Genomic DNA, 26,336 nt, shown 5'->3' on the forward strand with positions numbered 1-26,336 from the left:
TCAAGTTTTTCTTTTTTTTACACGTATAACTAAAAAATTGTAAAGGTTATACATATTCCATGGCACTACTGTATCATGTATCAGTTCAGTAGGTGGAACCACTGAGAGCTACGGAGAACCTGGGAAAGTGACACTGCAGGACAGCCTTCCCCCCCACCGAGAATCTTATAGAATAATTTTCAGTTCTCAGGGAGCCATTACTAAAACCCATTCATCAGAGGTCAATGGCAAAACTGCCTTTTATATTGATGGTCAGTAGGAAGAATACAATCATTGCCATGGTGGTTAGAATGCCACCTCACAGACAGCTAAAAAAGATAATTGGTGTCACGCATCTTGCTTTGCCAAGTGGTGTTGATCCTAGAACTATGCAGGCACCATAGAATGGTAGGTCAATCAGCCACACCTCAAGGAATCCCTTGTAAACTATGTAGAAACCATAGGGTTTCACAGTACTCTGGTTGATAATGGCTGCTTCAGGAAGTGTTGGTTTCCCAGCAGACTAAGGCCTCATTCACACGAGTCGGATTTTTTTTTTTTTTTTTTTACAGCGCTAAAAAGCAATCTACCAAGTATGACTCAAAAGGGTTATTTGCTGCACTCCAGTACGCCCTCAGCAGTTAGTACAGACATGTCTGCCACCAATGTTAATTTGCCAGAAGGTGGTAAAAACCTGGTCCCAGGCAGTTTAAGTCATAATGTGCTAGTATGCACAGCTATCTGATTGGCTGAGCAAGAGACAACACTCACTCCTGCGAATGAGCGAGGGAGTCTCTGTTTATGGCATGTCTCTGAAGGAACAACACGAGTAGGCCGTTCCTTCAGAGCGCATGCGCTGGTTATGTCACGGGCTGCATCTAAAGTAAATATCTCCTCAATGGTGCACGTTTAGGAGATATTTACAGTACCTATAGGTAAGCTTTATTATAGGCTTATCTATAGGTAAAAATCATACATGGGAGTTCACTCTCACTTTAAGAGTCTGCAATAGTCTGCTACACAAAACAGTCATTTCAATCTATGGGATTTGCAGCTTTTTAGAAAATAAGACCTCAGCCTAACACTTGATTTTTTTTTCCCCGTGTAAATCAGCCTACTCTAACTTCAAGCATCTTTTTGTGTCTGTCAGCACCCCTTTGACAAGATACTTCTAGACAGAAGCTGCAGAGGCGACGCCAGAAATAACAAAGAGTACATCTACAGCTCTCCTTGTCCTAAATCTCACGCTGTCACTTGAAGAAAGGGAGCTAACGTTCATCTTTTGCTCCATTCAGAACCTTTGGGTTTCCAGAGGTCACCCTGGAACATATCTGGACATGTCATTTAAAGGACTTAAAGGAGAAATGACATCATAAACCTTCTAGGGCTTGTGTGTCAGAGTAGATTGTAAATCAGATGAATTTGCACAGAGTTGCAGTCCTAAACTGTCCACTCATCATATAAATATTTTAGTAATGTCTGGCCGAAGATGCCTCACAATGTCCATTAAGTCTTTTAGCTACTCTCCAGCATCAGTCTAGGTTGGAAAAGCAAAGAATAGGCAAGGAATATTGTTTATTACATAACCATAAGGGTTACACCAGGGTCACTTATGAAAAAGAAATAAAAAAAAAAAAAAAAACATTTTTGCTTTTCTTTCCTGCAGCCTAATGCCGCGTACACACGATCGGACTTTACAGCATACTTGGTCCGGCGTACCGGATTTCATCGGACAATTCGATCGCGTGTGGGCTTCAGCGGACTTTGTTTTCTCAAAAGTTTGACGGACTTAGATTTGAAACATGTTTCAAATCTATCCGATGGACTCGAGTCCGGTCGAAAAGTCCGCTCGTCTGTATGCTAGTCCGACGGACAAAAACCGACGCTAGGGCAGCTACTGGCTACTGGCTTTGAACTTCCTTGTTTTAGTCCGGTCGTACGTCATCACGTACGAATCCGTCGGACTTTGGTTGATTGTGTGTAGGCAAGTCTGTTCATTCGGAAAGTCCGTCGTAAAGTCCGTCAAAAAGTCCGCCGGGCAAAGTATGCCGTAAAGTCCGTTCGTGTGTACGCAGCATAAGTCATATATTGCTTTTCTTTCCTGCAGCTTAGGTCATTGCTCCAGCTTCAGCAGGTATTTCATACTTCCAGGTGTGTGAATACCTGCTCCTCTTGCTGACTCATACATCACTAAGGCCCGTTCATACTATGGGGTTGATTTACTAAAACTGGAGAGTGCAAAATCTGGTGCAGCTGTGCATGGTAGCCAATCAGCTTCTAATTTCAGCTTGTTCAGTTAAAGTGGAAGTAAAGCTGATTTTAACCAAATGGCTGACAGGCAGGGTATTAATGACAGAAGCCTGTCAGCTGTCATGTTCACTGAGCATGCCCAGCTCAGCAAGCATTTATGGCCCTGATCTGTGCCGCAGCGATGGGACTCCCATGCGCATGCGCGGGAGTGACGTCATCATTGCCTGGTCTATCAAATGGCCAAAGGCATGGGACCTGGGAGGAAGAACGAACGAAGATGGAAGTGCCAGGGGCCCGGCAGAACGATCCCACCACAGTGCTGGAGGACACCATATGACAGGTAAGTCTGCCATATTGTACTAATATGCTGTGCATACTAGCACATTATGGCATAACCCACATGGGGGGGGGCCTATAACATTTTTTATAGCGGACTTTACATCCACCTTAAGCTTTAACAAAAAAAACGGAAGCTGATTGGTTTCTATGCAGAGCTGCACCAGATTTTGCACTCTCTAGTCTTAGTAAATCAACCCCTATGTGTGGTGATTAAGCGTTTTTCTGTACCTGATTAACACCAGTCACTGCAAGGACACATAGAAAACATTTGGTTTCTATGTACTCCATTCACACCACGATGCTGGTGTGATGTGTGGTGCAGGAATGCAACTTTCCACAGTGCATTGGATTGCACCGCAGGTTACATAATTCAGGGCAGCACAACGCACTACAATGTGGAGGCATGGTAACTTTGTACACCTCCAATAAAACAAAACAAAAAAGAAAAAAATGGAAATACCCCCTCCCCACCCCACTGCAGCGGGAGGAACAGGTATTTAACTCAGTAGGAAGCAATACATTCCTGCAGTGGCCAGGGAGGAGTCAAGCAGCAGCACTTCAAGTGTAAATGTAAAGACAGGGTCACTTTAAGCAACTACACCTAATATGAAACAGCCAGATAATCAAATAAACACACAAATACATTTTTCAAGATAATGAAGCATTACACACAGATATTTCAGATGACGGTCAATCGCTTTCACAAGGGGGTAAGGATAGTCATGTGACCGATTGGTGGGCCTAGAAACACAGGGGGACCTGTTGCTACATTATAATGTATGCAGCTAACAAAAACATTACTAGTTGCACTTTCAGTGCCATTAATTGTTAACAACACACCAAGCACAGAAGCAAACACACATTTTGGCATGTGAAAAAACGAGTGGCAAATGCTGCAAAATGCACAGTAAACAACCCACAAAACGCCAACATGTCCCATAAGCCACATGTAGCACAGCCCATTAAAATCAATGGGCTGCCCTATGCGTGGCACAGGAAAAACGAGACACAAAACGTTCGCTCCCACTATGCTAGATGTGAATGGGTCCTGAAAGTGAATGTGTTTCCTTGCATTTCAGAAATGCACTGCACCAAAAATCGCAGTAAAAAACGCACCAAGCTCCACTCTAAAAAAAAATTCTGAAGCTTCATTGGGGCGATTGCAATGGACTGTGTGTAGAGCAGTCCATTCATGTGATTGTAAGGGTTTTTTTTTTTTTCAAATAACAAATATATCATACTTACCTCCACTGTGCAGCTCGTTTTGCACAGAGTGGCCCTGATCCTCATCTTCTGGGGTCTCCCGATTGCTCTCACGGCTCCTCCCCACATCAGATAACCCCCTAGGAGAAGCGTTTTCCTGAGGGGGTTACCTTGCGGGTGCGCTCCCGAGTTCAGCATTGTATGACTCGGCCCCGTCCCCCGCCGCCCGCGTCATTGGATTTGATTGACAGCAGCGGGAGCCAATAGCTGCGCTGCTATCTATCTGTCCAATCAAGAGCACCCCAGGCAGGCAGAGAGACAGCGCATTCCCGCCAGGTCAAGTTCCAAGGCTCAGGTAAGTAAAACGCCCCCCACTAAAAAAAATAAAATTAATGTGGGTTCCCGCTATGCAGAGATGTGAACGGGGCTTGACAGCTGAGTGTTTCTGTCCACTCCCTTCTATATACTTGTATAAAGATGGCAATATACTATGCAATCTGATTGTATATTGTGTATTTAGTAAGAATGGTGATCACTGATTGATTGCATTTCATTTAAAAAACAGGCACCAGGGAATGAGAGGGTGGATGATGCAGGGTGTGTGCTAATGAGATCAGCTGGTCAACTCCTTCCTGTGTCATAACCTACAGTCTGAAAGGATGTAAGACAGAAACAATAGATACGTTTGGAATCATGGATGGGGGACAGTAAGGTACGTGTCTGTAGATTTTATGGAAAGCTTAGATTTTTTGCAAAAAAAGTATATGAATGCTATAATGGTACATAGGGGAGCTGGAATTTAGAAGATAAAAAAAGGTGAAGCCTTTAAGCCCAGTGTGCATGGAGCCTTAGAGTGAGTTTCCCTTATTTGCTGTGCCACCAACATTAGTTTCCCAGACAGGAAGTGGGAGGAAACTTCCACTGGCAACAAAGACAGAAATAAAAGTTTTTTTTAACTACTTGCCGCTCACGCTATAGCCAAAAGATGGCTACAGCGCGGCCCTAATTGCTGGTAGGGCAGTCATGGATGCCCTCCCAAGCATGCGCTGTCTGCGCGTCCCTGCGAGTCGCGTGCAGTGCGCTCTGTGATCAGCGAGTCTATGAGCCAATGATGGCTGATCACAAAATGTAAACAGAAGATCAGTAATTGGTATTTTTTTTTCCCTCGCGCTGCCAGCGTGAGGTGAGAAAAAAGCCGATCACCAGCTCCTGTCAGAGTGACATCGGTCCCTCACACAGAAAGCCGTGGCTGCATTTTCTGTGCCCACCAGTGTCAGCTGCCAGTGTCCACTGTGCCACCTACCAGTGCCACCTACCAGTGCCACCTATCACTACCCACCAGTTCCAACAGTGCCACCTACCAGTGCCCACAGTGCCACCCATCAATGCCCACCAGTGCTGCCAATCAGTGCCCATCAGTGTCTTATAATCAGTGCCACAGACCAGTGCTGCCTATCAGTGTCACCTACCAGTGCCTATCAGTGCCACCCATCAGTGATCACCAGTACCACCTATCAGTGACTTATCAGTGCCACCTTTCAGTGCCCTTCAGTGCCACCTATCAGTGCCAACCATCAGTGCCACCTATCAGTGCCGCCTCATCAGTGCTTATCAGTGCCCATTAGTGATGCCTTATCAGTGCCCGTCAGTGTCACCTACCAGTGCCCATCAGTGTCACCCATCAGTACCACCTATCAGTGCTGCTTATCAGTGCCACCTATCAGTGCCCTTCAGTGCCACCTATCAGTGCCAACCATCAGTGCCACCTCTCAGTGCCACCTATCAGTGCTGCCTCATCAGTGCTTATCAGTGCCCATTAGTGACGCCTTATCATTGCCCATCAGCGCAGCCTATAAGTGCCCATCAGTGCACCCTCATCAGCACACATCAGTGAAGGAGAAAAATTACCTGTTTTCTCAAAATTTTATAACAAACTATGAAACAGTTTTGGGTTTTTTTCAAAATTTTTGGTCCTTTTTCGTTTTATGTAGCAAAAAATTAAAAACCCAGCAGCAATTAAACACCACCAAAAGAAAGCTCTATTTGTGTGAAAAAAAATGATAAAAATTTCATTTGGGCACAGTGTAGCATGACCGCGCAATTGTCATTCAAAGAGTGACAGGGCTGAAAGCTGAAAATTGGTCTGGGCAGGAAGGGGGTTTAAGTGCCCAGTAAGCAAGTGGTTAAATAAATTATTTACGTCATAAAAGAAAGACAATCAGAAAATTGGACAGCAAATATTAATTCAAGTCATCCAATAGCACAATGGTGGCTATAGGGAGGTGGAAGGTAAAAAAAAAGACATAATAGTTTACATTACAATCCCAGAAGGAGATGTAATTTGGCAAGTCTCTTGCACCACTGACATCACTGTTCTCTTTGCAATACTGTATTTGAATACATACAAGGACTTGGGGGGATGGTGGGGAATGGAGTGTCTTTTCAAATGCCTGTGGGTGCAACATGTTCCCAATTTAGGTTTTTAACAGGGACATTTTATAAGGTTATGAGGAGTGGGGAGTACATACTAAGTTGGGTGAGCCAGAAATAACCCCCCCCCCCCAAAAAAAGAGGGAAAACATATATAAAAGAAAAGTACGTTTGGAGAGGTAAAAAGGTAAAGAGAAGTGATGGAGAAATCTCTCTAATGGGGCCCTGGATACTAGTAAATGTTCTAATTCTTTCATACAGTATCCAAACATTTTGGGTGAACATACATTTTTAATGGTTATGTTGTGAGTCTGCGTCACACACTGTCACTGCATTTTTATATTTTATATTTTTTCTTTTTTTTCTTTTTTATGTCAAAGACAAAATGTATTAACTAGCACAGAAATGAGTTCCAGAACATCTGTGCCACAGTATACAGCAAAATAACTAGCGCTTGAATATACAAGCGGGCAAAGAAATCAGCAGTAATTCAAATTAGAGTACATCTGTGGGTATAAATATAGAACCTCAGATCTGTTATCACAACTTGACCAATATACAATTCAGGTAATAAACAGCCATGCAAGTAAACATAGAATGCAAGGGTAAAAATGAACCTCAGGTAACATGGTCACTAGGCAATAAGCCTGAGAACTCAACCTCAATATTTTAATTTAAACAAATGTACAAATAAAGTTAAATCTTCTACTTCAGATGCCTTATCCAATAATTTCAAGTTAAAAAAAAAAACAAACTAGGCCAAATCAATTCATTGAAATGCAAGAATCAAACACCTAACAAAAACAAAACATAAAAGGTTAATAATAGCATGGTTAAAGAGTTACCCAAGCTTGCCCAATGTGGTAGGAGTTTAAGAAGTCTATTTATCAATGTTTTCAGCCAGGATTTACTAAACTTCAAGACTCACACTTTTCACAAAGGATTCAAATAGAAAATGGATGAATCTTAGGTGAAAATATTGATAAACAGATTCCTAAATGTTATGTTTCATAGGACTCTTAAAGAAGAAGTATTACAAAAATAAAGATTATTAAACCCTTTAAATCCATGCAGGCCCTGCCCACCTGCCTAGTTACCCAACAACCCTGACCAGGAAAACAGTGTTATGACTGATGGGCAGTGCACACAGAACCCAACTCCCACCTCTCATCCTTCTATGCTGCAACAAAGAATATCACTATGCCGTGCTGCTTCCCTATCTCTCCTGTTTAGTTTACTCTGCATGCTGCCAGCTATTCAGGACACACAGAGAGTGGAAACGATCAGCTTGTGTTGTGAATGATTGCTGCTTTTACTCACAAAAAACCAAGCTGACAACAGAACTCACTGGCTACAGCCATCAAAAATTGTGGGGCCCTTTACACAGTTTTAAGCCTGCCCCCCCCCCCCAGCCTGACCACCAACATTCCCCAGGGTCCCGCCCACTGGCCGCCCCACATAATCTGCCCACTAGCCATTCCACCAAGTTCTTCAGTGCCTCAGCCCCCCTCACACCTGTTACGCTCTCAGCCCCCCTCACACCTGTTACGCTCTCAGCCCCCCTCACACCTGTACACTCTCAGCCCCCCCACACCTGTACGCTCTCAGCCCCCCCACACCTGTACGCTCTCAGCCCCCCCACACCTGTATGCTCTCAGCCCCCCTCACACGTGTACGCTCTCAGCCCCCCCTCACACCTGTACGCTCTCAGCCCCCGCACACCTGTACGCTCTCAGCCACCCCTCACACCTGTACGCTCTCAGCCCCCCCACACCTGTACGCTCTCAGCCCCCCTCACACCTGTACGCTCTCAGCCCCCCCACACTTGTACGCTCTCAGCCCCCCCACACCTGTACGCTCTCAGCCCCCCCACACTTGTACGCTCTCAGCCCCCCCACACCTGTACGCTCTCAGCCCCCCCACACTTGTACGCTCTCAGCCCCCCCACACCTGTACGCTCTCAGCCCCCCCACACTTGTACGCTCTCAGCCCCCCCACACCTGTACTCTCTCAGCCCCCCCACACTTGTACGCTCTCAGCCCCCCCCACACCTGTACGTTCGCAGCCCCCCCACACTTGTACGCTCTCATCCCCCCCACACCTGTATGCTCTCAGCCCCCCCCCACACTTGTACGCTCTCAGCACCCCCTCACACCTGTATGCTCTCAGCCCCCCTCACATCTGTGCGCTCTCGGCCCTAATTACTAATTAGCAAAATGTTATGACAGAAACAAAGAAAAGGGCATTTTTTTCACAAAATTTACAGCCTTTTTTATTTATAGCACAAAAAATAAAAAACCTACTAGTGATTAAATACCACCAAAAGAAAGCTCTATGTGTGTGAAAAAAAGGACGCAAATTTCATATGGGTACAGTGTTGCATGACTGAGTAATTGTCATTCAAACAGATTTAATAAGCTTTTTCTTTCTTCTGGCAATATTTCTACCTTTAAAGGTGTTTCATTTACGTTCCACAACCCATAAATATAGTGGTAACAATCTATTTCCATTGAAAAAAATCTCCAGAGAAAATGTTTTTAGAGACCTTGTGAGTTACCTCTAGGGAGGGCCTAAATTGTCTTTGTACTATGTGCAATTACATATTTTGGTGTTACATAAATTTAAATAAATAAATACAAATTAACAGCAAGCTGAGCCTGATGGAGTGGAAGGTGTTGAATGAAGGATGCAAGAAGAAAACAATCATTTAAATAATGGAGATGGATTAGATTCCCTTCATTTGCAGGGATTTCCTCCTACTTCCTGTTTTGGCTATGGGACAGGAAGTGAAGGTAAATCTCCCAAATAAGAAACAGATGGCATATAACCCTCCCTTACTCTATCCAAAATGGAAAAAAAATGTTGTGCCTTTAGCCAGAGGCGTATCTAGGGTATGGCAGCCATGGCAAGTGCCATGGGCGCCATAGGGGGGGGCGGCAAAAAAGCACAAAAAATAAAGTCCCACTACCCGTCCTCTCGCGGCCGCCTCCCGCTATACTCTTGTCCCCGGCGCCACGACCGGCCTGCTGGAGCGCAGCGCCGGCACAGCAAATTAGCAAGTGAGGAGGCCAGGAGGGAAGCCAGTGACAGGCGCCCCCTGACGGCCGATGAGTTGGTCTGGCCAGAGTGACTGCCCCTGGGTCATCTACGCAGAGATAGAGTAACTGGCGGAGGCGGAGCCTAATGCTCCGCCCAGGGCCGGATTAACATAGGGGCTGGTGGAGCTGCAGCTCCAGGCCCTTCCCTCAATATAGGCCCATGGAAGTGGCTTGTCAATTCCTGTGTGCCTTCCTGAAGGAAGAGGAGCCCTCTGTGCACACATGGAGGAGACAAGTCAGTGCAGCCAAGTCCTGTCTCTGCCGATGCCTCCTGACTCCTATCACAGGATCTGTTCACTCACACAGATCCTCCATGTCTGGGGGAGGGGCGCTGATGTCCTAACCAGCAGGAGCCCGGGAGGAAGGACATCTCCCATGCTGTTATGATAAGGTCAGTACATTTGTTAGGGGGATGTTGTGTAATTATTGTGCTAGGGGACAGACTGCTGCTTCCCCCATGTAATGTGCTCTCTTGTGCCCAGTGCCCACCATGTCCTGTCATGTGCATTGCAGTGCCCACTATGTAAAGTGCTGTGCCCACCATGTCCTGTCATGTGCATTGCTGTGCCCCCATGTAATGTGCTGTGCCCACCATGTCATGTGCATTGCAGTGCCCCCCATGTAATGTGCTGTGCCCACCATGTCATGTCATGTGCCTTGCAGTGCCCCCATGTAATGTGCTGTGCCCACCATGTCATGTGCCTTGCAGTGCCCCCATGTAATGTGCTGTGCCCACCATGTCATGTGCCTTGCAGTGCCCCCATGTAATGTGCTGTGCCCACCATGTCCTGTCATGTGCATTGCAGTGCCCACTATGTAAAGTGCTGTGCCCACCATGTCATGTGCCTTGCAGTGCCCCCATGTAATGTGCTGTGCCCACCATGTCATGTCATGTGCCTTGCAGTGCCCCCCATGTAATGTGCTGTGTCCAGTATGTCATTTGCTGTACATTGCAGTGCCCACCATGTAATGCGCTGTGCTGACCATGTCATGTGCTGTGCATTGCATTGCCCTTCATGTGATGTTCAGTGCCCACTATGTCATGCTGTGCCTTGCATTGCCCACCATGTAATGTGCAGTGCCCACCATGTCATGTGATGTGCCATCCAGTGCCAACCATGTCATGTGCAATGCCCACCATGTCATGGCTGTGCCTTGCAATGCCCGCTATGTAATTTGCAGTGTCCACCATGTCATGTGCTGTGCCATACAGTGATCCCCCCATGTAATGTGCAGTGCCCACCGTGTAATGTGCAGTGCCCACCGTGTAATGTGCAGCGCCCACCATGTCATGTGCACTTCCCACCATGTCATGTGCTATGCTGTGCCCACCCTGCCATGTGTTGTGCCCAGCATGTAGTGTGTTGTGCCCACTGTGTAATGTGCTGTGCTGTTCAACAGTGCCCACCATGTCATGTGCAGTTCCTAACATGTAATGTGCAGTTGCATTTCCCACCATGAAACGTGCTATGCCATGCAGTGCCCACCATGTAATGTGTTGTGCCCACCATGTAATCTTATGTGCCATTCAGTGCCCACCATGTAATGCACTGTGCCCACCACGTCATGTGCTGTGCCATGCAGTGCCCACCATGTAATGCGCTGTACCCACCATGTAATGTGCTGTGTCATGCAGTGCCCACCATGTCATGTGCAGTGCCCATCATGTAAATTGCTGTGCAGTGCTCACCATGTCATGTGCTGTGTTGTGCCCACCATGTCATGTGCTGCACCATGCAGTGCCTACCATGTAATATGCTGTACTCACCATGTAATGTGCTGTACATTGTCTACCATGGCATGTGCCGTGCAGTACCCACAATGGAATGTGGTGTGCAGGGCTCATGTCATATGCAGTGTCCACCATTTAATGTTCTTGTACTCACAATGTAATGTGCTGTGCTGTGTCATGCAGTGCCCACCTTGTCATGTGCTGTGCAGTGCCCACCATGCTATGTGCAGTACCCACTATATAATGTGTTGTGCCCACCATATAATGTTCTGTGCAGTGCCCACTTGTAATGTCCAGTGCCCACCATGTAATGTGCTCAGCTGTACCTGCCATGTCATGTGCTGTGCCCACCATATAAGGTCCTGTGCCCACTGTGTGCATGTGCTGTGCCCACCATGCAATGTGTTGTGTTGTGCAGTACCAACCATGTCATGTGCTGTGCCCACCATATAATGTACTGTGCCTACCTTGTAATGTGCTGTATTGGGCAGTGCCAACAGTGTAATGTGCTGTGCCCACCATTAAATGTGCTGTATCCATGTATCCACCATGTAATGTGTTGTGCCAACCATGTGATGTACTGTGCTATACCCCCCCCCCCGTGTAATGTACTATGCTGTGCCCCCCACAGACTCACCCCCTCACTCCCACCCCCCTCTCTCTCTCATCCCCTCTCTTTCACCCTGTTCTCTCACTCACCCCCTTCACCCCCTACCACCCTCTCTCTCTTTCACCCTCTCTCTGTTCCCCTTCTCTCTCTCTCTCTCTCTCTCTCTCTCTCTCTCTCTCTCTCTCTCTCTCTCACCCCCCTCTCTCTCTTTAATTTAAATTTAACAAAAAATTGTTTGCGTTTTCATTTTATTTATTTTCATAAAAAGGCCCACCAACATCCTTAGCACCAGGCCCATGATGCTCTTAATCTGGGCCTGTCTATAGGGGAACATGGAGGCTGGCGACCAGGAGAAGAAAGAGACATCAGAGTAGAAAACCAATTGAACCCCCCCCAGGCAGCAGCAGCAGGTACTAGTACTGTACAGCACCTGTCACCATGATATTGATCATCTTGTGCATGTGTACCAGTAACCAGCACCAACTTCAAAGCAAGCAATCAAATATAGTGCTCAAACAATTTGGATTAAATAAATATGCTTAGCCATAGATATCATAAAGTGTAAAAAAGTGATTTGTGTTAGTAGTACCTGCTTTTGCACAAATCACTTTATTACACTTTATTTATGATATCAATGGCTAAGCATATTTATTTAATCCATATTGAGCACTATATTTGATTGGTTACTTGCTTCTGCTTGGGCCTGGCATACACACACACACACGCACATGATGATGACTTAGACCCCTTTCACACTGAGCCGCCCCGGGCGTCAGCGGTAAAGCAGCGCTATTGTAGCGCCGCTTTACCGTTGTTTTAGCAGCGCTATTCGGCTGCTAGCGGGGCGGTTTAACCCCCGCTAGCGGGCAAAAAAAGGGTTAAATCCACAAAATGCCGCTGCAGCAGCGCTTTGCCAGCGGTATGGCAGCACTGCCCCATTGTTTTCAATGGGCAGGAGCGGTGGAGGAGAGGTGTATTCACCGCTCCTCCACCGCTGCAAAGAAGCTGCTGGCAGGACTTTTTGTGACATCCTGCCAGCGCAGCGCCCTCAGTGTGAAAGCACTCAGGCTTTCACACTGGGTTTGTAGCTGAGGCTTTTTTCAGGCGCTATACTGGCGCTATTTTTAGCGCTGTAGCACTTGAAAAATGCCTCCAGTGTGAAAGGGGTCTTAAAGTCATCATGGGCGATTCTGCGTGTGTGCCAAGCAGACTGGGCCGGCGCTACCACTAGGCAAACTAGGCAGCCTAGAGCACCCGGTCGCTGGTGATTCTACTCCCTTTCTACCTCTGTACAGTGTCAGAGGCGATGGCACAGCATTTTTGGGTGCTGGTAAGGCCGCATTTATGGGTGCTGATGTTACTGTATTTATGGGTGCTGATGTTACCGAATTTTTGGGTGCTGGACAGGGGCGCAGTTTCAGGTCTTGCCATAGGCGCCATTTTCACTAGATACGCCTCTGCCTTTAGCTCTACTTTAACTTTACAGCCTGATGCTATAATTCAACTCCATAAGGTTCCTAAACTATTCATCTTTTCTATGTTTGCTATAATTATGCCTTTCAGAATGTGAATGTTAATCCCATTGACTTTGAGTGCAATCCTTGTAGTTATGGGACATAGAGTATGCGAGGAGGAAAGAAATCAATGTAACTGCATCTTTACACTGCATCTTTAAAATTATTTATTCCTTTCCAATCAAGGGAAACAGTGCAAACAGAAATGTCCTTACTGATGTATGATGCTTCTCACACAGCTTAATAACACCAATAAAAACTGTCTATTTGCATTATGATAACATCCAAAATTACATACTGTTCTTTGACAGATTTTAGCATTCTAGTCATTGCTATTTTTATTACAACTACATTTTCTGGATCTTATTTCCATTTTGAAGAGCACGTCTGCCAGTCTCCCACTAGTATGTAGCAGCAGAGACTCTAGGCACAGGGAAATCCATTTCCAAACACCACATATGTCTACACAGATGATTCAAAGACTACTCATCTAGTGCCGATCTGGCATCTTCAAGCAACTGCTGTAATCTGTGGCTCCATTTGTTATTTACGTATTACATATGTCACTCTGCAAATACACAGTTGTTAAAGACACCTCTCAATATGAAGAATGTCAAATGGATTTCCATAATTCCTTGTAAGGATTTCCATTCAACAAATGTTGGTAATTGATTACCAAAAGCACTTATTGATGAAACATAACATTATAACATTACTGGAAACTATATTATCCAATGTTAGCATAAAGTAAATACAAAATTATCTTATTTATCAAACTATCATCCAAAAGAGAGAATGGCACTCATGGGTCTTGAGAGGTGAACGCACAATGAAGATTTTATTTTGGCATTTCAAGCTTGTGCCTCGTCAAAATAAAATCTTCATTGTGTGTTCACCTCTCAAGACCCTTGAGTTCCGCTCTCTATTTTGGATTATATGTACTACAGTCTTTGCTGTGCACCTGGGCCCATTTTTTTTATCTCTGATATGTGTGAAGTGGCAACCAATGGATTATCTATCTATGTATCAGTCTATCTATCTATCTATCTATCTATCTATCTATCTATCTATCTATCTATCTATCTATCTATCTATCTATCTATCTATCTATCTATCTATCTATCTATCTATCTATCTATCTATTCTATCAGACCTGGTGCAGCAGTGATTGCACCATCAAAGGACATTATGACATCATCGGTCTCTGCTGTAAATTCTCTCACTGCTAGAATGTCTTGGAAACCTTAGCTGGAAAGAAGAAGGCTGTCACTGTGCCTTGATTAACAGAGAAAAAACTAAAATTACTGGGCCCCGGAGGGTCTTGTTCACCCCTCAGGCTGCTAAATCGAATTCTTTTGTCAGTAAGTCTATAGAACCACAACAGCGGATAATGTGGAAAATAAAGAAATATTTTTTGTGTTAAGAATGTAATATAAGCACCATACTAATTAAATAGAAAGAAAGGATGCTAAGCTTGGGCCCACCCCCTGGGTTTCATGGGCCCGGAAGCACGTGTATTTTTTGTCATGTCATAGCTGCTTGGATCCTATAAAGCCTCTGGTAATACAAGGAGAGCATTTGGAAGTGACCTAGATCTCCTCTGGTGCAAAGCAGTTGAATCCTGGGCAGCACATAGCTTCAAGGGCCCAGCAGTTGCTGAAGCCACTGCACCCTCAGTAGCTCTGCTCTCTTCATTATTTAACTAGTAAACCAGAAAGCTTACCTCCCACAGAGCTTTAAAGTCCTTCTGTTCAATGCGTAGGAGCTCACTGAATTCTCTTGTGACAATGGTGGCATGTCTGGGTGTATTGTCCAGTATTGATTCTCCAAAAGCAGTTCCGACCCCCAGTGTACATATAACCACGGCATCCTATGGAGAAGAGGAACATTTTGAAGGCACATATAATTGTGTGGAGACAAATTAGCTGCAAAGTGATGGGTCTTTAGCCAATTTAAAACATGCATCACAAACACTAATAGAAGAAATGTCACCTTAGACAGCAGTATGTCATTGCCTTCCACTATTCTCTTGTATGCCAAAAAGGCAGCATATATATAAAAATGAATGGCCACATCACTTCCTGCTATCAGTGTAAGCATTAGAGAAAGCAGAACTTTCTGGAATCACAGACAGTATAACATGGGAAGAAGAGCCTTTCACTGCCTCTACTGTCCTTTAATTACATATTCAAGAGATGCCAGTGTGAAGCATGGGGGAGAGGAAAGGACGTAGAAAAGGGGCATGGGTGGCTGAACCATGAAAAGACAAATGACTGCCATAAAGTCACTTTGAAAAGGCAAATCACCCTCAATAATTTGGCATACTTCCACTTAATGTAGGAAATGTCTACACTTTAAATAGAACCAATATCTTCAGCCACAGCTAATAATTCATTTTTGGATGGTTTGGGGAAGTTGAATGGTATGCTAGCTTTTTTAATCTTATTTTACTCCAATATTATGATCGGGCTGATTTGCTAGAGGAATTGAGAATGTTCATGCAATAAATAGTGCAAAATGTGTTAAATCCCACAGGGGATCTTGTGCACATAGCAACTGTACCCATGTCTATCGGTGAAGGGGTTGCTGAGCTGTGGTATTAAATAACTAGCCCCACCCACCTGATTAGCAATCTGACAACACTCAGTAAAGAAAAACGATTTCTGATTGACAGCTCAGGATAAGAGGTACACACAGAGCCATACAGGTTTACTGTCAGTGTCCATAAACAAAGGAGGAGCTGCTTGAACTTGCATAAACAAAGTACTGCAAACTTACCTTTCTGGTGAGTGGGGATACAAACCCATGAATTATTTGAAGCACTGAGCACTTTGTTTAAAAACACATGAACTTTATTGAATGTACATATGTATGTGACGCACGTAGCACTTTTTTATGTGTTTTGTCATTTATGAGTTTGTTGAGTTGTATACTGATTCTATTGGAGCACATAAATGACATTCAGATGAATCCTTTATAGGGCAATCTCAGTGCAGGCAGCTATAAAGAGCACATACCATAGCGCGGGATCCCATTATCCTATATTGTTTTTACATAGCTTACTGTCAGGACCAAGGACTGCACCTGCAATCTCTGCGGTCTCTGGTGATGTCTCTTCTTGCTAAGCCACCTGGGATGCTGTACAGCTCCCTGGGCAATTCCTTAAAGGATCCTGCCTTGAACCTTGTTTCTTTTGAACTTTCGACCCTTTGCTCCTCCTATGCATTTCCTTTTTTAGCCTTTGTACTTCCTGTTTTATTATTGCCCTCTCTCCAGCCAATATCTCGCCCTTGTCACTTCTGCTGCCGTCCGAATCTTCACTACTGCCCGTTAACTACCTTTGGCTTGTTCCTTAACTAAGCTTCTGTTTAATCCTAACCTGCAACCACTTGTTACTGACCTTTGGCTTGTTTACTGACTACATGTCTGCTTAATCCCTACCTGCTATATCTGCTACTGGACCCCAGCTTGCTCACCTGCTAGTGGGGCAATCCTGTGGACTATGACATGGTACTTACACTCAGAAATACTCATCTCCACCATCAGGAGTTCTGTTGAATACTGGTTAGTGCTTAAACTTTGCACCTAAGGTGAGCCTGCATCATCTGCCAGGGTGATCTGCTCAAGCATTTATCTTGCTGGTCGGTGGGAGCCTTTCAACTGCTATAGCTACTGGTCTCCGAGCCGGGCCCTGAACCGTGACACTTGTGTTTGATATGTAAAGTCTGCCAGTGCTGAATTAGCCATACTTTACCTCTTCTAGCAGTGTTACTATTAAGTAAGATAGCTGTGTGTGCATGCTACTAGGAGAGGGAGCTAGTAGAATTGCTTAAAGCAGGGTTCCACCCAAATTTTGAACAATATCTGTATGTATTCTCTTCCTTGCCTAGGTGCTGACATGCCGTTTAAAAAAATTTAAATCGCCTTAATTACCTTTTATTTTTCTATTCTTCTTTGCACTTCCTGGTTCTCCTCCCGTGGGAGTAGGCGTGTTTCTAGCCTCTCCCAGACTCCTGGGAGCTAGTCTCAGGCTTCCCAGGATGCCACTGAGCATGTGCGGGAACGAGCGGTGAATGCTGGGAGCACAGCATTCACCACATCCAGGAAATAAATGCTTGTGGGCTTCAAATGCCCACAATGAAGATGGAAACCGCCTGCAGTGAATAATATAAGTTATTCTTTCCGACGAAATCTGACACAGGCGGACATATTACACACAATATGTGAGTATGTAATGCTGAGAAGAAAAGTTTGTGAACGAACTAAAAAAAAAAAAATGATAGATAGGTGGACCCCCGATTTAAGTAATATGTATCAGTGGTATGCATCGGCAGGCAGGAGGGAATATTGCAAGTCTTTTAAACCATATACTAAACTTCAGCTTTAGTTCTTATGCCGCGTACACATGATCGGAAATGCTGCCAGCAAAAGTCCGATGAGAGCTTTTTGTCGGAATGTGCCCCTGTGTATGCTCCATCGGTCTTTTGCTGGTGGAATTCCAGCAAGCAAAAGATTGAGAGCATGCTCTCTATTTTTCGGTCAGGGAAAGTTCCTATCCGAATTGTCTGTATGCAATTCGGACACGCAAAAAATCACGCATGCTCGGAAACAATTCAACGCATGCTCGGAAACAATGAACTTAACTTTCTCAGCTCGTCGTAGTGTTGTATGTCACCGCATTCTTGACGGTCGAAAGTTCAGAGAACTTTTGTGTGACCATGTGTATGCAAGGCAAGCGTGAGCGGAATTCCATCGGAAAAACCATCCAAGTTTTTTCTGACGGAATTTCTGATCGTGGGGCATTATATGAATAAGCCCAAGAGTCATAAATACTGTGTAGGTAGTTTGTGGAGGAGTGGCAACACCATCATCTTACCATAGTGTAGCATCAATAGCTTGTATGTCGCAATGTGATTAGCACTGTAGCCTTGCAAAACTTTGATGTTCTCTATATGGAGCATGTACTGTATGTACTTCTACTGCACTATATATATATATATATATATATATATATATATATATATATGGAATCGTTATTCTTTAATTTTTGTATGTATGTAAATACAGTCATCTTAAATTATATACTTTTGTCATCGTGTGGATATTAACAAAAAATGTTTCTATGTATATTTTACATGTGCACATGGGGTCAGCCATACGTACTCATTACATAGCGTGCTTTGCTTCCAACTGCAGTTCTTTAGAGTGATTGTGGCCCTCTGCAGGAATACTGCTTATTGGAAAAATAAGTATATAAACAATGTATATTGATAAATGTTACATAAATGTTTAGTAGCCTGCTAACATTATACTACCTGCTCTATGGTTAGTGGGTTCAGCTATGAAACAGCAAGGCCTTTTCTAAAGGCATACCTCCCGACTTTCTGAAATGGCCTAAGGCAGAAACCTTTTGCAACAACTTATATTGTTTACTACACATACGCACACACACACACACACGCAACACAATAATACAAAATTTGTATTTATTTTTACAAGCAATAGGACCAGGAACTTGGGAACCACGACCAAACCAATCCTCTATTGGTTGGACCTGCCTCCGGAGTGTGGAGTATGGGCAGTGCTTTCGCCACTCTCACTATGGAGGAGATCTGGAGAGATAGACAGTGGGTGAAGTTTGTGGTGTGGGTTAGGTGTGGATTTGTTCCACTTGGCAAAGTAAATTAATAGGGCTCTACTATGTTGGAGGAGGGGATGTCCTTATTAATTATAATATTGTGGTGTGTATGTGTGTGTTTGTGTGTGTATATATATATATATATATATATATATATATATATATATATATATATATATATACATATGTTATTGTTATACAGGATTTATATAGCACCAACAGTTTGCCCAGCGCTTTACAAAGTAATATATATATAGAGCAAGCTACACAAGGTGCTGGTACACATTTACTTGGTTGAATGTAGACATATGATGTCTTTATTAAAATAGTTTCAAAGAGTCTGAGGAAGTGGGATGGTTGGGACCCACAAAACATGTTGTGTAATGACACAACCCTCCTTATGTTATCATAATTTAAAACTTTGGAAACCATCCAGCATGGAAATAACAAAGGATATAAGCAATTTCCTGAAGGGTGGGAAAGTCAACGTTGTACATTGAAACAAATATTTTATCCATTGTGAAATACGTTATACATTTATGAATGGGCTTTTATGGCCAGCATGTTATGTACACATTGGGGTTGATTTACTAAAACTAGAGTGCAAAATCAGCTGTGCATAGTAACCAATTAGCTTCCAGGTTTTTTTGTCAAGCTAAAGTTAGAGGCTGATTGGCTACCATTCACAGCTGCACCAAATTTTTCACTCTCCAGTTTTAGTAAATCAACCCCAATGTATTTAATAATCTAAAGATTTATATTTTAGAAGAACTATAATAAATGTACAGTACAGAATTGTAATTGTGATGTATACTGTATACATACTAGGGCACCTTAAAAGTCTTAAACGGTTGGTTCTCTATGAAGAACATGATACATGATGCAGTGTATTTGTAAAAGCAGTGCAAAAAGCATAGAGCATACAGTCATCCATAGCATTATTGTTAAACTAAAATCTGATTGGTTGCTCTGAGTTACTATACTTTTGCACTGTTTTACTAAATAAGCCCCCACTTCCATCACTAATTATTCAGGTTTGCAGTATTGAGGTTCTGACCTTATTCACACGGCCATAAAAAAAAGGCACATATAAGCATTTTTTAATTATGGATCTGAATGCAGCTTCATTGTTTTCAAGGGAGCCATTCACACAGGTGCGTAAACATGAGTTACGTGCTTACGCATATAAACACATGTAAACACATTTATAGGTGCGTAAATTAAGTATAAATAAAGGGCAGAGAGTGAGAGTGACATGGAGCATATCTGGGAGCCCTGACCAATGCCCAACTAGAATTGGCAAGGGGCAGGCTTTCTATGGATGCTCATGGTCAGCCTGCTGGGGAGTTTGTTGTCGGGTGGAAGAACTGAATGATGGAGTGTTAGGCTGTCGTGGCTCTTGAGGGAACCTCCTTTCTGGGGGGGGTGAACTCGGGTCTGGAGCTCAGGAACTGGGAGGGAGCCTCTTTCTACAAGGTCATGGAGAGGTGTCCTGGAACAGGAGCAGGAGGAGGACAGTTGGGAGAACTGCCGGGCAAGTCATTCAGGAGGCAGAGACTGTGGTGTTGTTGAAGTCAAGTCGCTGCAGCCAGGAGGGTTGGTAGGATTTGCAATGGACTTTCTGGGAGCAGTAGTCCACCAAGTATCAATTAGCACAATTCTCCTTTTGATCTAAAATGGTTGCTACAACTAAGGGGACTGCAGACCCCGCCCGCAAAAGGCTGCTAGGAAAATGTTAGGACCTATTCAGAGTGAGACTTAGCCATGTGCTAACAGTGACCGAAATCTAGAATTGGACAGTGGAGGAAAGCAAGTGATCTCAAGTAGTGTGCTGGAGGAAATATGAAGCAGAAGAGACTGTCAATTTAGATTTCAACCAACTTTATTTCCATTAAGCAAGATTTATTTCTCCCACTGACACCAACGATGGAGCACCGTTCCCCCCACTGACACCAATGATGGAGCACTATTTCTCCCACTTACACCAATGATGAGGCACTATCCCTCTCACTGACACCAACATTGGGACACTATTCCTCCCACTGACACCAATGTTGGGACACTATTCCTACCACGGACACCAATGGGGCACTGATAATTCCCCTAATACCAAAGATGGGGCATTGTTTACTCCCACTGATGCCAGGACATTGTCTACTCCCAAAGACCAAAGCACAATAAACAGGTCCCTTGTTTAGAAAGTTTGGAGACCCCTGCTCTAATATATATATATATATATATATATATATATATATATATATATATATAAAAACAGTATCTCACAAAAGTGAGTACACCCCTCACATTTTTGTAAATATTTTATTATATCTTTTCATGTGACAGCACTGAAGAAATGACACTTTGTTACAATGTAAAGTAGTAAGTGTACAGCTTGTATAACAGTGTAACTTTGCTGTCTCCCTCAAAATAACTCAACTCAATGTCTAAACCACTGCAACAAAAGTGAGTACACCCCTAAGTGAAAATGTCCAAATTGGGATCAAAGTGTCAATATTTTGTGTGGCCACCATTATTTTCCAGCATTGCCTTAACCCTCTTGGGCATGGAGTTCACCAGAGCTTCACAGATTGCCACTGGAGTCCTTTTCCACTCCTCCATGACGACATCACGGAGCTGGTGGATGTTAGAGACCTTGTGCCCCTCCACCTTCTGTTTGAGGATGTCCCACAGATGCTAATTAGGGTTTAGGTCTGGAGTGGTCATCTTGGAGGTGTATTTGGGGTCGTTATCATGTTGGAATACTGCCCTGAGGCCCAGTCTCTGAAGGGAGGGGATCATGCTCTGCTTCAGTATGTCACAGTACATGTTGGCATTCATGGTTCCCTCAATGAACTGTAGCTCCCCAGTGCTGGCAGCACTCATGCAGCCCCAGACCATGACACTCCCACCACCATGTTTGACTGTAGACAAGACACACTTGTCTTTGTACTCCTCACCTGGTTGCCGCCACACACGCTTGACACCATCTGAACCAAATAAGTTTATCTTGGTCTCATCAGACCACAGGTCATGGTTCCAGTAATCCATGTTCTTAGTCTGCTTGTCTTCAGCAAACTGTTTGCGGGCTTTCTTGTACATCATCTTTAGAAGAGGCTTCCTTCTGAAAGACGACAGCCTTGCAGACCAATTTGATGCAGTGTGCGGCGTATGGTCTGAGCACTGACAAGCTGACCCCCCACCCCTTCAACCTCTGCAGCAATGCTGGCAGCACTCAGTCTATTTCCCAAAGACAACCTCTGGATATGACGCTGAGCATGTGCACTCAACTTCTTTGATCGACCATGGCTAGATCTGTTCTGAGTGGAATCTGTCCTGTTAAACCGGTTTGAAAATGGCTAATCTGGCCCAATTTGGACATTTTCACTTAGGGGTGTACTCACTTTTGTTGCCAGCAGTTTAGACATTAATGGCTGTGTGTTGAGTTATTTTGAGGGGACAGCAAATTTACACTGTTATACAAGCTGTACACTCACTACTTTACATTGTAGCAAAGTGTCATTTCTTCAGTGTTGTCACATGAAAAGATAGAATAAAATATTTACAAAAATGTAAGGGGTGTACTCACTTTTGTGAGGTACTGTATATGTTTTTGCTATAAGGCACTATAGTTGTTTGTTATATCAGGCATTATACAGCATTATCAGCTTATGCATGTTTGCCAGTACTGTACTGAATAAACAGCAGAATGTTCTTATTGCAATCTAATATTCCAGTGCCACCTAGTGGACCAAAATATAGCCAGTTTAACAGCCACAATTATAAGCCAGTGCTGTCCAACCTGGTTCTCAAGAACCTACAGTACATCCCCGTCCCCATGGTTTTATCATTTCTCTAACAAGAAATGATAAAATAAAGATTTAACACAGTAGTCAATACTGCTTTGTCTGACCAAAAAATCCTAATGCTTCTAGCAAAGGATACAATAACAAACAATTATCTTTTTTAGAATAAGCAGAGTTAAAGGAAACCTGTAGTAGAGAAATATGTAGGTTAGCTGAAACAGCATAATAACCATGAAATCTGCATTTTCAGAAGACAAGGTCCTTATAGTGCCCCAAGAAGAGGTGTCCTTTATCCATGTGTCCTGCCATATATACCCGTCACATGCCCTATACTGTATATCTTTGAGGAAATTCAAACAGGGATCATAGTTTTTCCTTGCCAATATATCAAAATAGGGATTGAGTATGCCATGACTTTGGAGCTATGCCCCACCTTCACCAGTCAAACCTCCCAATCATAGCAACATTACCCCACAGGGTCAAATGGCTACCCCAACCCACATAGCACTGCTAAAAAGGTAAAATGGACATGACAACCCCAACACCACCTCCCCTTCTCCTACCCTACTGCAAAGGGCAGAAGTACTGTAGTACATGTTGGCATTGGAAAGGTGGGCTGATATATGCTGTCCCTGCACAAAATAGCTGACAGTGCTTTCTGCACTGGTCCTAATAATTTGGTGGAGGGGAGATTATGGTGTGGGGTTGATTTTCAGGGGTTGGGCTTGGCCCCTTGGTTCCAGTGAAGGGAACTCCTAAGGCATCAGCATACCAAGACATTTTGGACAATTTCAGGCTCCCAACTTTGTGGGAACAGTTTGGAGATGACCCCTTCATGTTCCAACATGACTGCGCACCAGTGCACAAAGCAAGGTACATAAAGACATGGATGAGCGAGTTTGGGTTGGAGGAACTTGACTGCACAGAGTCCTGACCTTTAACCCGATAGAACAGCTTTTGGGATGAATTAGAGCGGAGACTGAGAGCCAGGCCTCCTCGTCCACATCAGTGCCTGACCTCACAAATGCACTTCTGGAAGAATGGTCAAACATTCCCACAGACACACTCTTAAACCTTGTAGACAGCCTTGAACTCAAAGATCTACAACTTTTTCTATGTACACAAAAGGCCTATTTGTCTCAAATACTGTTCATAAATCTGTATAAACCTGTGTTAGTGAGCACTTCTCCTTTGCCGAGATAATCCATCTACCTAACAGGTATGGCATATCAAGATGCTGATTAGACAGCATGATTATTGCACAGGTGTGCCTTAGGCTGACAACAATAAAAGGCCACTCTAAAACGTGCAGTTTCACTGTATTTGGGGGATCGGAAAACCAGTCAGTATCTGGTGTGACCACCATTTGCCTGACACAGCGCCGCACATCTCCTTTACATGGAGTCGATCAGGTTGTTGATTGCTGTCTAATCAGCATCTTGATATGCCACACCTATGAGGGGGATGGTTTATCTCGGCAAAGGAGAAGTGCTCACTAACACAGATTTCAATAGATTTGTGAACAATATTTGAGAGAAATAGGCCTTTTGTGTACATAGAAAAAGTCGTAGATCTTTGAGTTCAGCTCATGATAAATAGGGGCAAACACAAAAGTGTTGTGTTTATAATTTTGCTCAGTGTACATATATATATATATATATATATATATATATATATATATATATATATATATATATATATATATATATATATACACACACACACATTATTTCCCAGTATCTAAGGGAAACAGGTGTCACAGGAGTGGATCAGATGTGTGCCTAAGGACACAGTCCTTTGCCGAAGCCATTGTACCCAATCCCTGGAGGGTTAGATGACATCATTCAACAGCAAAGCAGTGTTAAAGTTTGTATAAACCAGTGGTTGGACTGATAATGTACCAGTAAATGCTGTACAAGCACATTTCTTTGCATTGGTTGAACATGCATACATGCATATTGCTATGAAATGAAGAGAGATACTATTCTGTTGGTACAACAAGCATCAGTCTATCCTAAAGTGGTTGTAAACCTCATACATGAAATATGAGCAAAGCATATCCCTCTATAGTGTATTGGTCTCAATTAAGAGCACTAACTATAATTTCTGTCTGCTGCTTCATTCCTCTGCTATCAGCATGAGTCACTTCTGTCAGGTTTTCCTGACACCAAAAGAAATATGGTTACAGGGGAGGGAACTCCAGCTGATTGACAGCCTCTGTTCCTGTGTGCTGTGTGGAGGGGGGGTCTCTTACATCCAATCAACTCTTTGAGCTCTCCTCACCGAGCTCTGCAGTGTGACATTTCAGTTCTCCTCCCCCTATTTTTCATAACTCTCAGATAAGCGGTATAAATTCTGGACTTTGAATGAATATAAAGAGGAGAAGACTGCAGATAAACAGGTACAACTTATGTAAAAGGATCTGTGTATCACCTGAGGCCAGTCACTTTACTGGGGGTATATGTAAGGGTTTACAACCACTTTGAGACAAAACAAAAGTAATTTTTTTTCTTTCAATAAATGTTGTTGCTATTGAACCCTTTTATAATGTGCTTTTGAAGCCATTGTTTTCATTATGGATAAAGTGGAGAAAAGGTGGAACCTCTGTGTCCCATTGGGGAGCTGTGCTTGTGCTATTTGTTCTGATCATTATCACCAGAACAGAAAGTGAGATCAAATCCTTAAAGGGGTTGTAAACCCTTGTGTTTTTTCACCTTAATGCATCCTATGCATTAAGGTGAAAAACACCTGCCAGTGACCGGACCCCAGCCCCCCCGTTTTACTTACCTGAGCCCTGGAATTTCGCACGGCGGAGATGCGCTGTCTCTCTGCCCGGGGTTCTCGGCTCTTGATTGGAGAGATTGATAGCAGCACAGCAATTGGCTCACGCTGCTGTCAATCAAATCCAATGATGCGGGCACCGGGGGGGCACAGTGGAGGTAAGTATGATTTGTTTGATATTTAAAAAAAAAAAAAATTGAAGCTTTAAAATCACTTTAATGTTGAGTTCTTTGAGTGGAACCGAAATAGAAAATAATTCTTCCAATAAGGGCACTTGTTCCAGTGACAAGAGAGGATTTCCCTTTCTTCAAAGAGATCTCCTCTCGGTTCCTTTTCTCTTTTTTAGCCCTGGTTCACATTGAAGCGATTTGACATGTCAGATCGCATGCCAAATCAGCAGCTATTGCCGGCAATGGCACTGTCCGAATGGGTGCAATGCCGATTCCCAAAAGTAGTTTCTGTACTAATTGTGGCGACTTCGGGGTGCGATTTCAATAGACATCTAATGTGCCAAAAAAAAAAGTGTTAAAGTTTCAATTTCATCCAAGCTGAATGAGCATATCAGATGTGAAGAAAGGGTTTCAATCCAAAATGTGAGTCACCCAAGTCACCTCAACCGCACGATAAAATGGATTCTTACTAGAACATGTGGACTTTTTTTTTTAAAGAGTCAAATGCGCTGTATGAATAGAAGTGTCATCTATAATGGGAACCTATCACTCCTCTCCATTAACTACTTTAATACAGGGCACTTTCACCCCCTTACTGCCCAGCCCAATTTTCAGCTTTCAGCGCTGTCGCACTTTGAATGACAATTGCGCGGTCATGCAACACTGTACACATATGAAATTTTTATAATTTTCTTCAAACAAACGGAGCTTTGTTTTGGTGGTTGTAAACCCTGTACAACCATTTTTACCTAAAGGAAAGCCTATAATAAGGCATACCTGTAGATACCG

General features: G+C 43.6%; 1 protein-coding gene across 5 annotated transcripts in view; it reads right to left on the reverse strand.

Moving 5' to 3' along the window:
* Positions 1 to 26,336, reverse strand: part of RAPGEF4 (Rap guanine nucleotide exchange factor 4) — a 488,280-nt gene that overhangs the window by 393,149 nt on the left and 68,795 nt on the right. For all 5 annotated transcript variants that reach the window (XM_073633880.1, XM_073633882.1, XM_073633881.1 and 2 more), the window contains exon 4: positions 14,879 to 15,025. In XM_073633880.1, the coding sequence (XP_073489981.1) occupies positions 14,879 to 15,025 (147 nt within the window). The remainder of the gene's footprint in view (positions 1 to 14,878; positions 15,026 to 26,336) is intronic.

Source organism: Aquarana catesbeiana, linkage group LG06, assembly GCF_042186555.1.
Source record: "Aquarana catesbeiana isolate 2022-GZ linkage group LG06, ASM4218655v1, whole genome shotgun sequence".
NCBI lineage: Eukaryota > Metazoa > Chordata > Amphibia > Anura > Ranidae > Aquarana > Aquarana catesbeiana.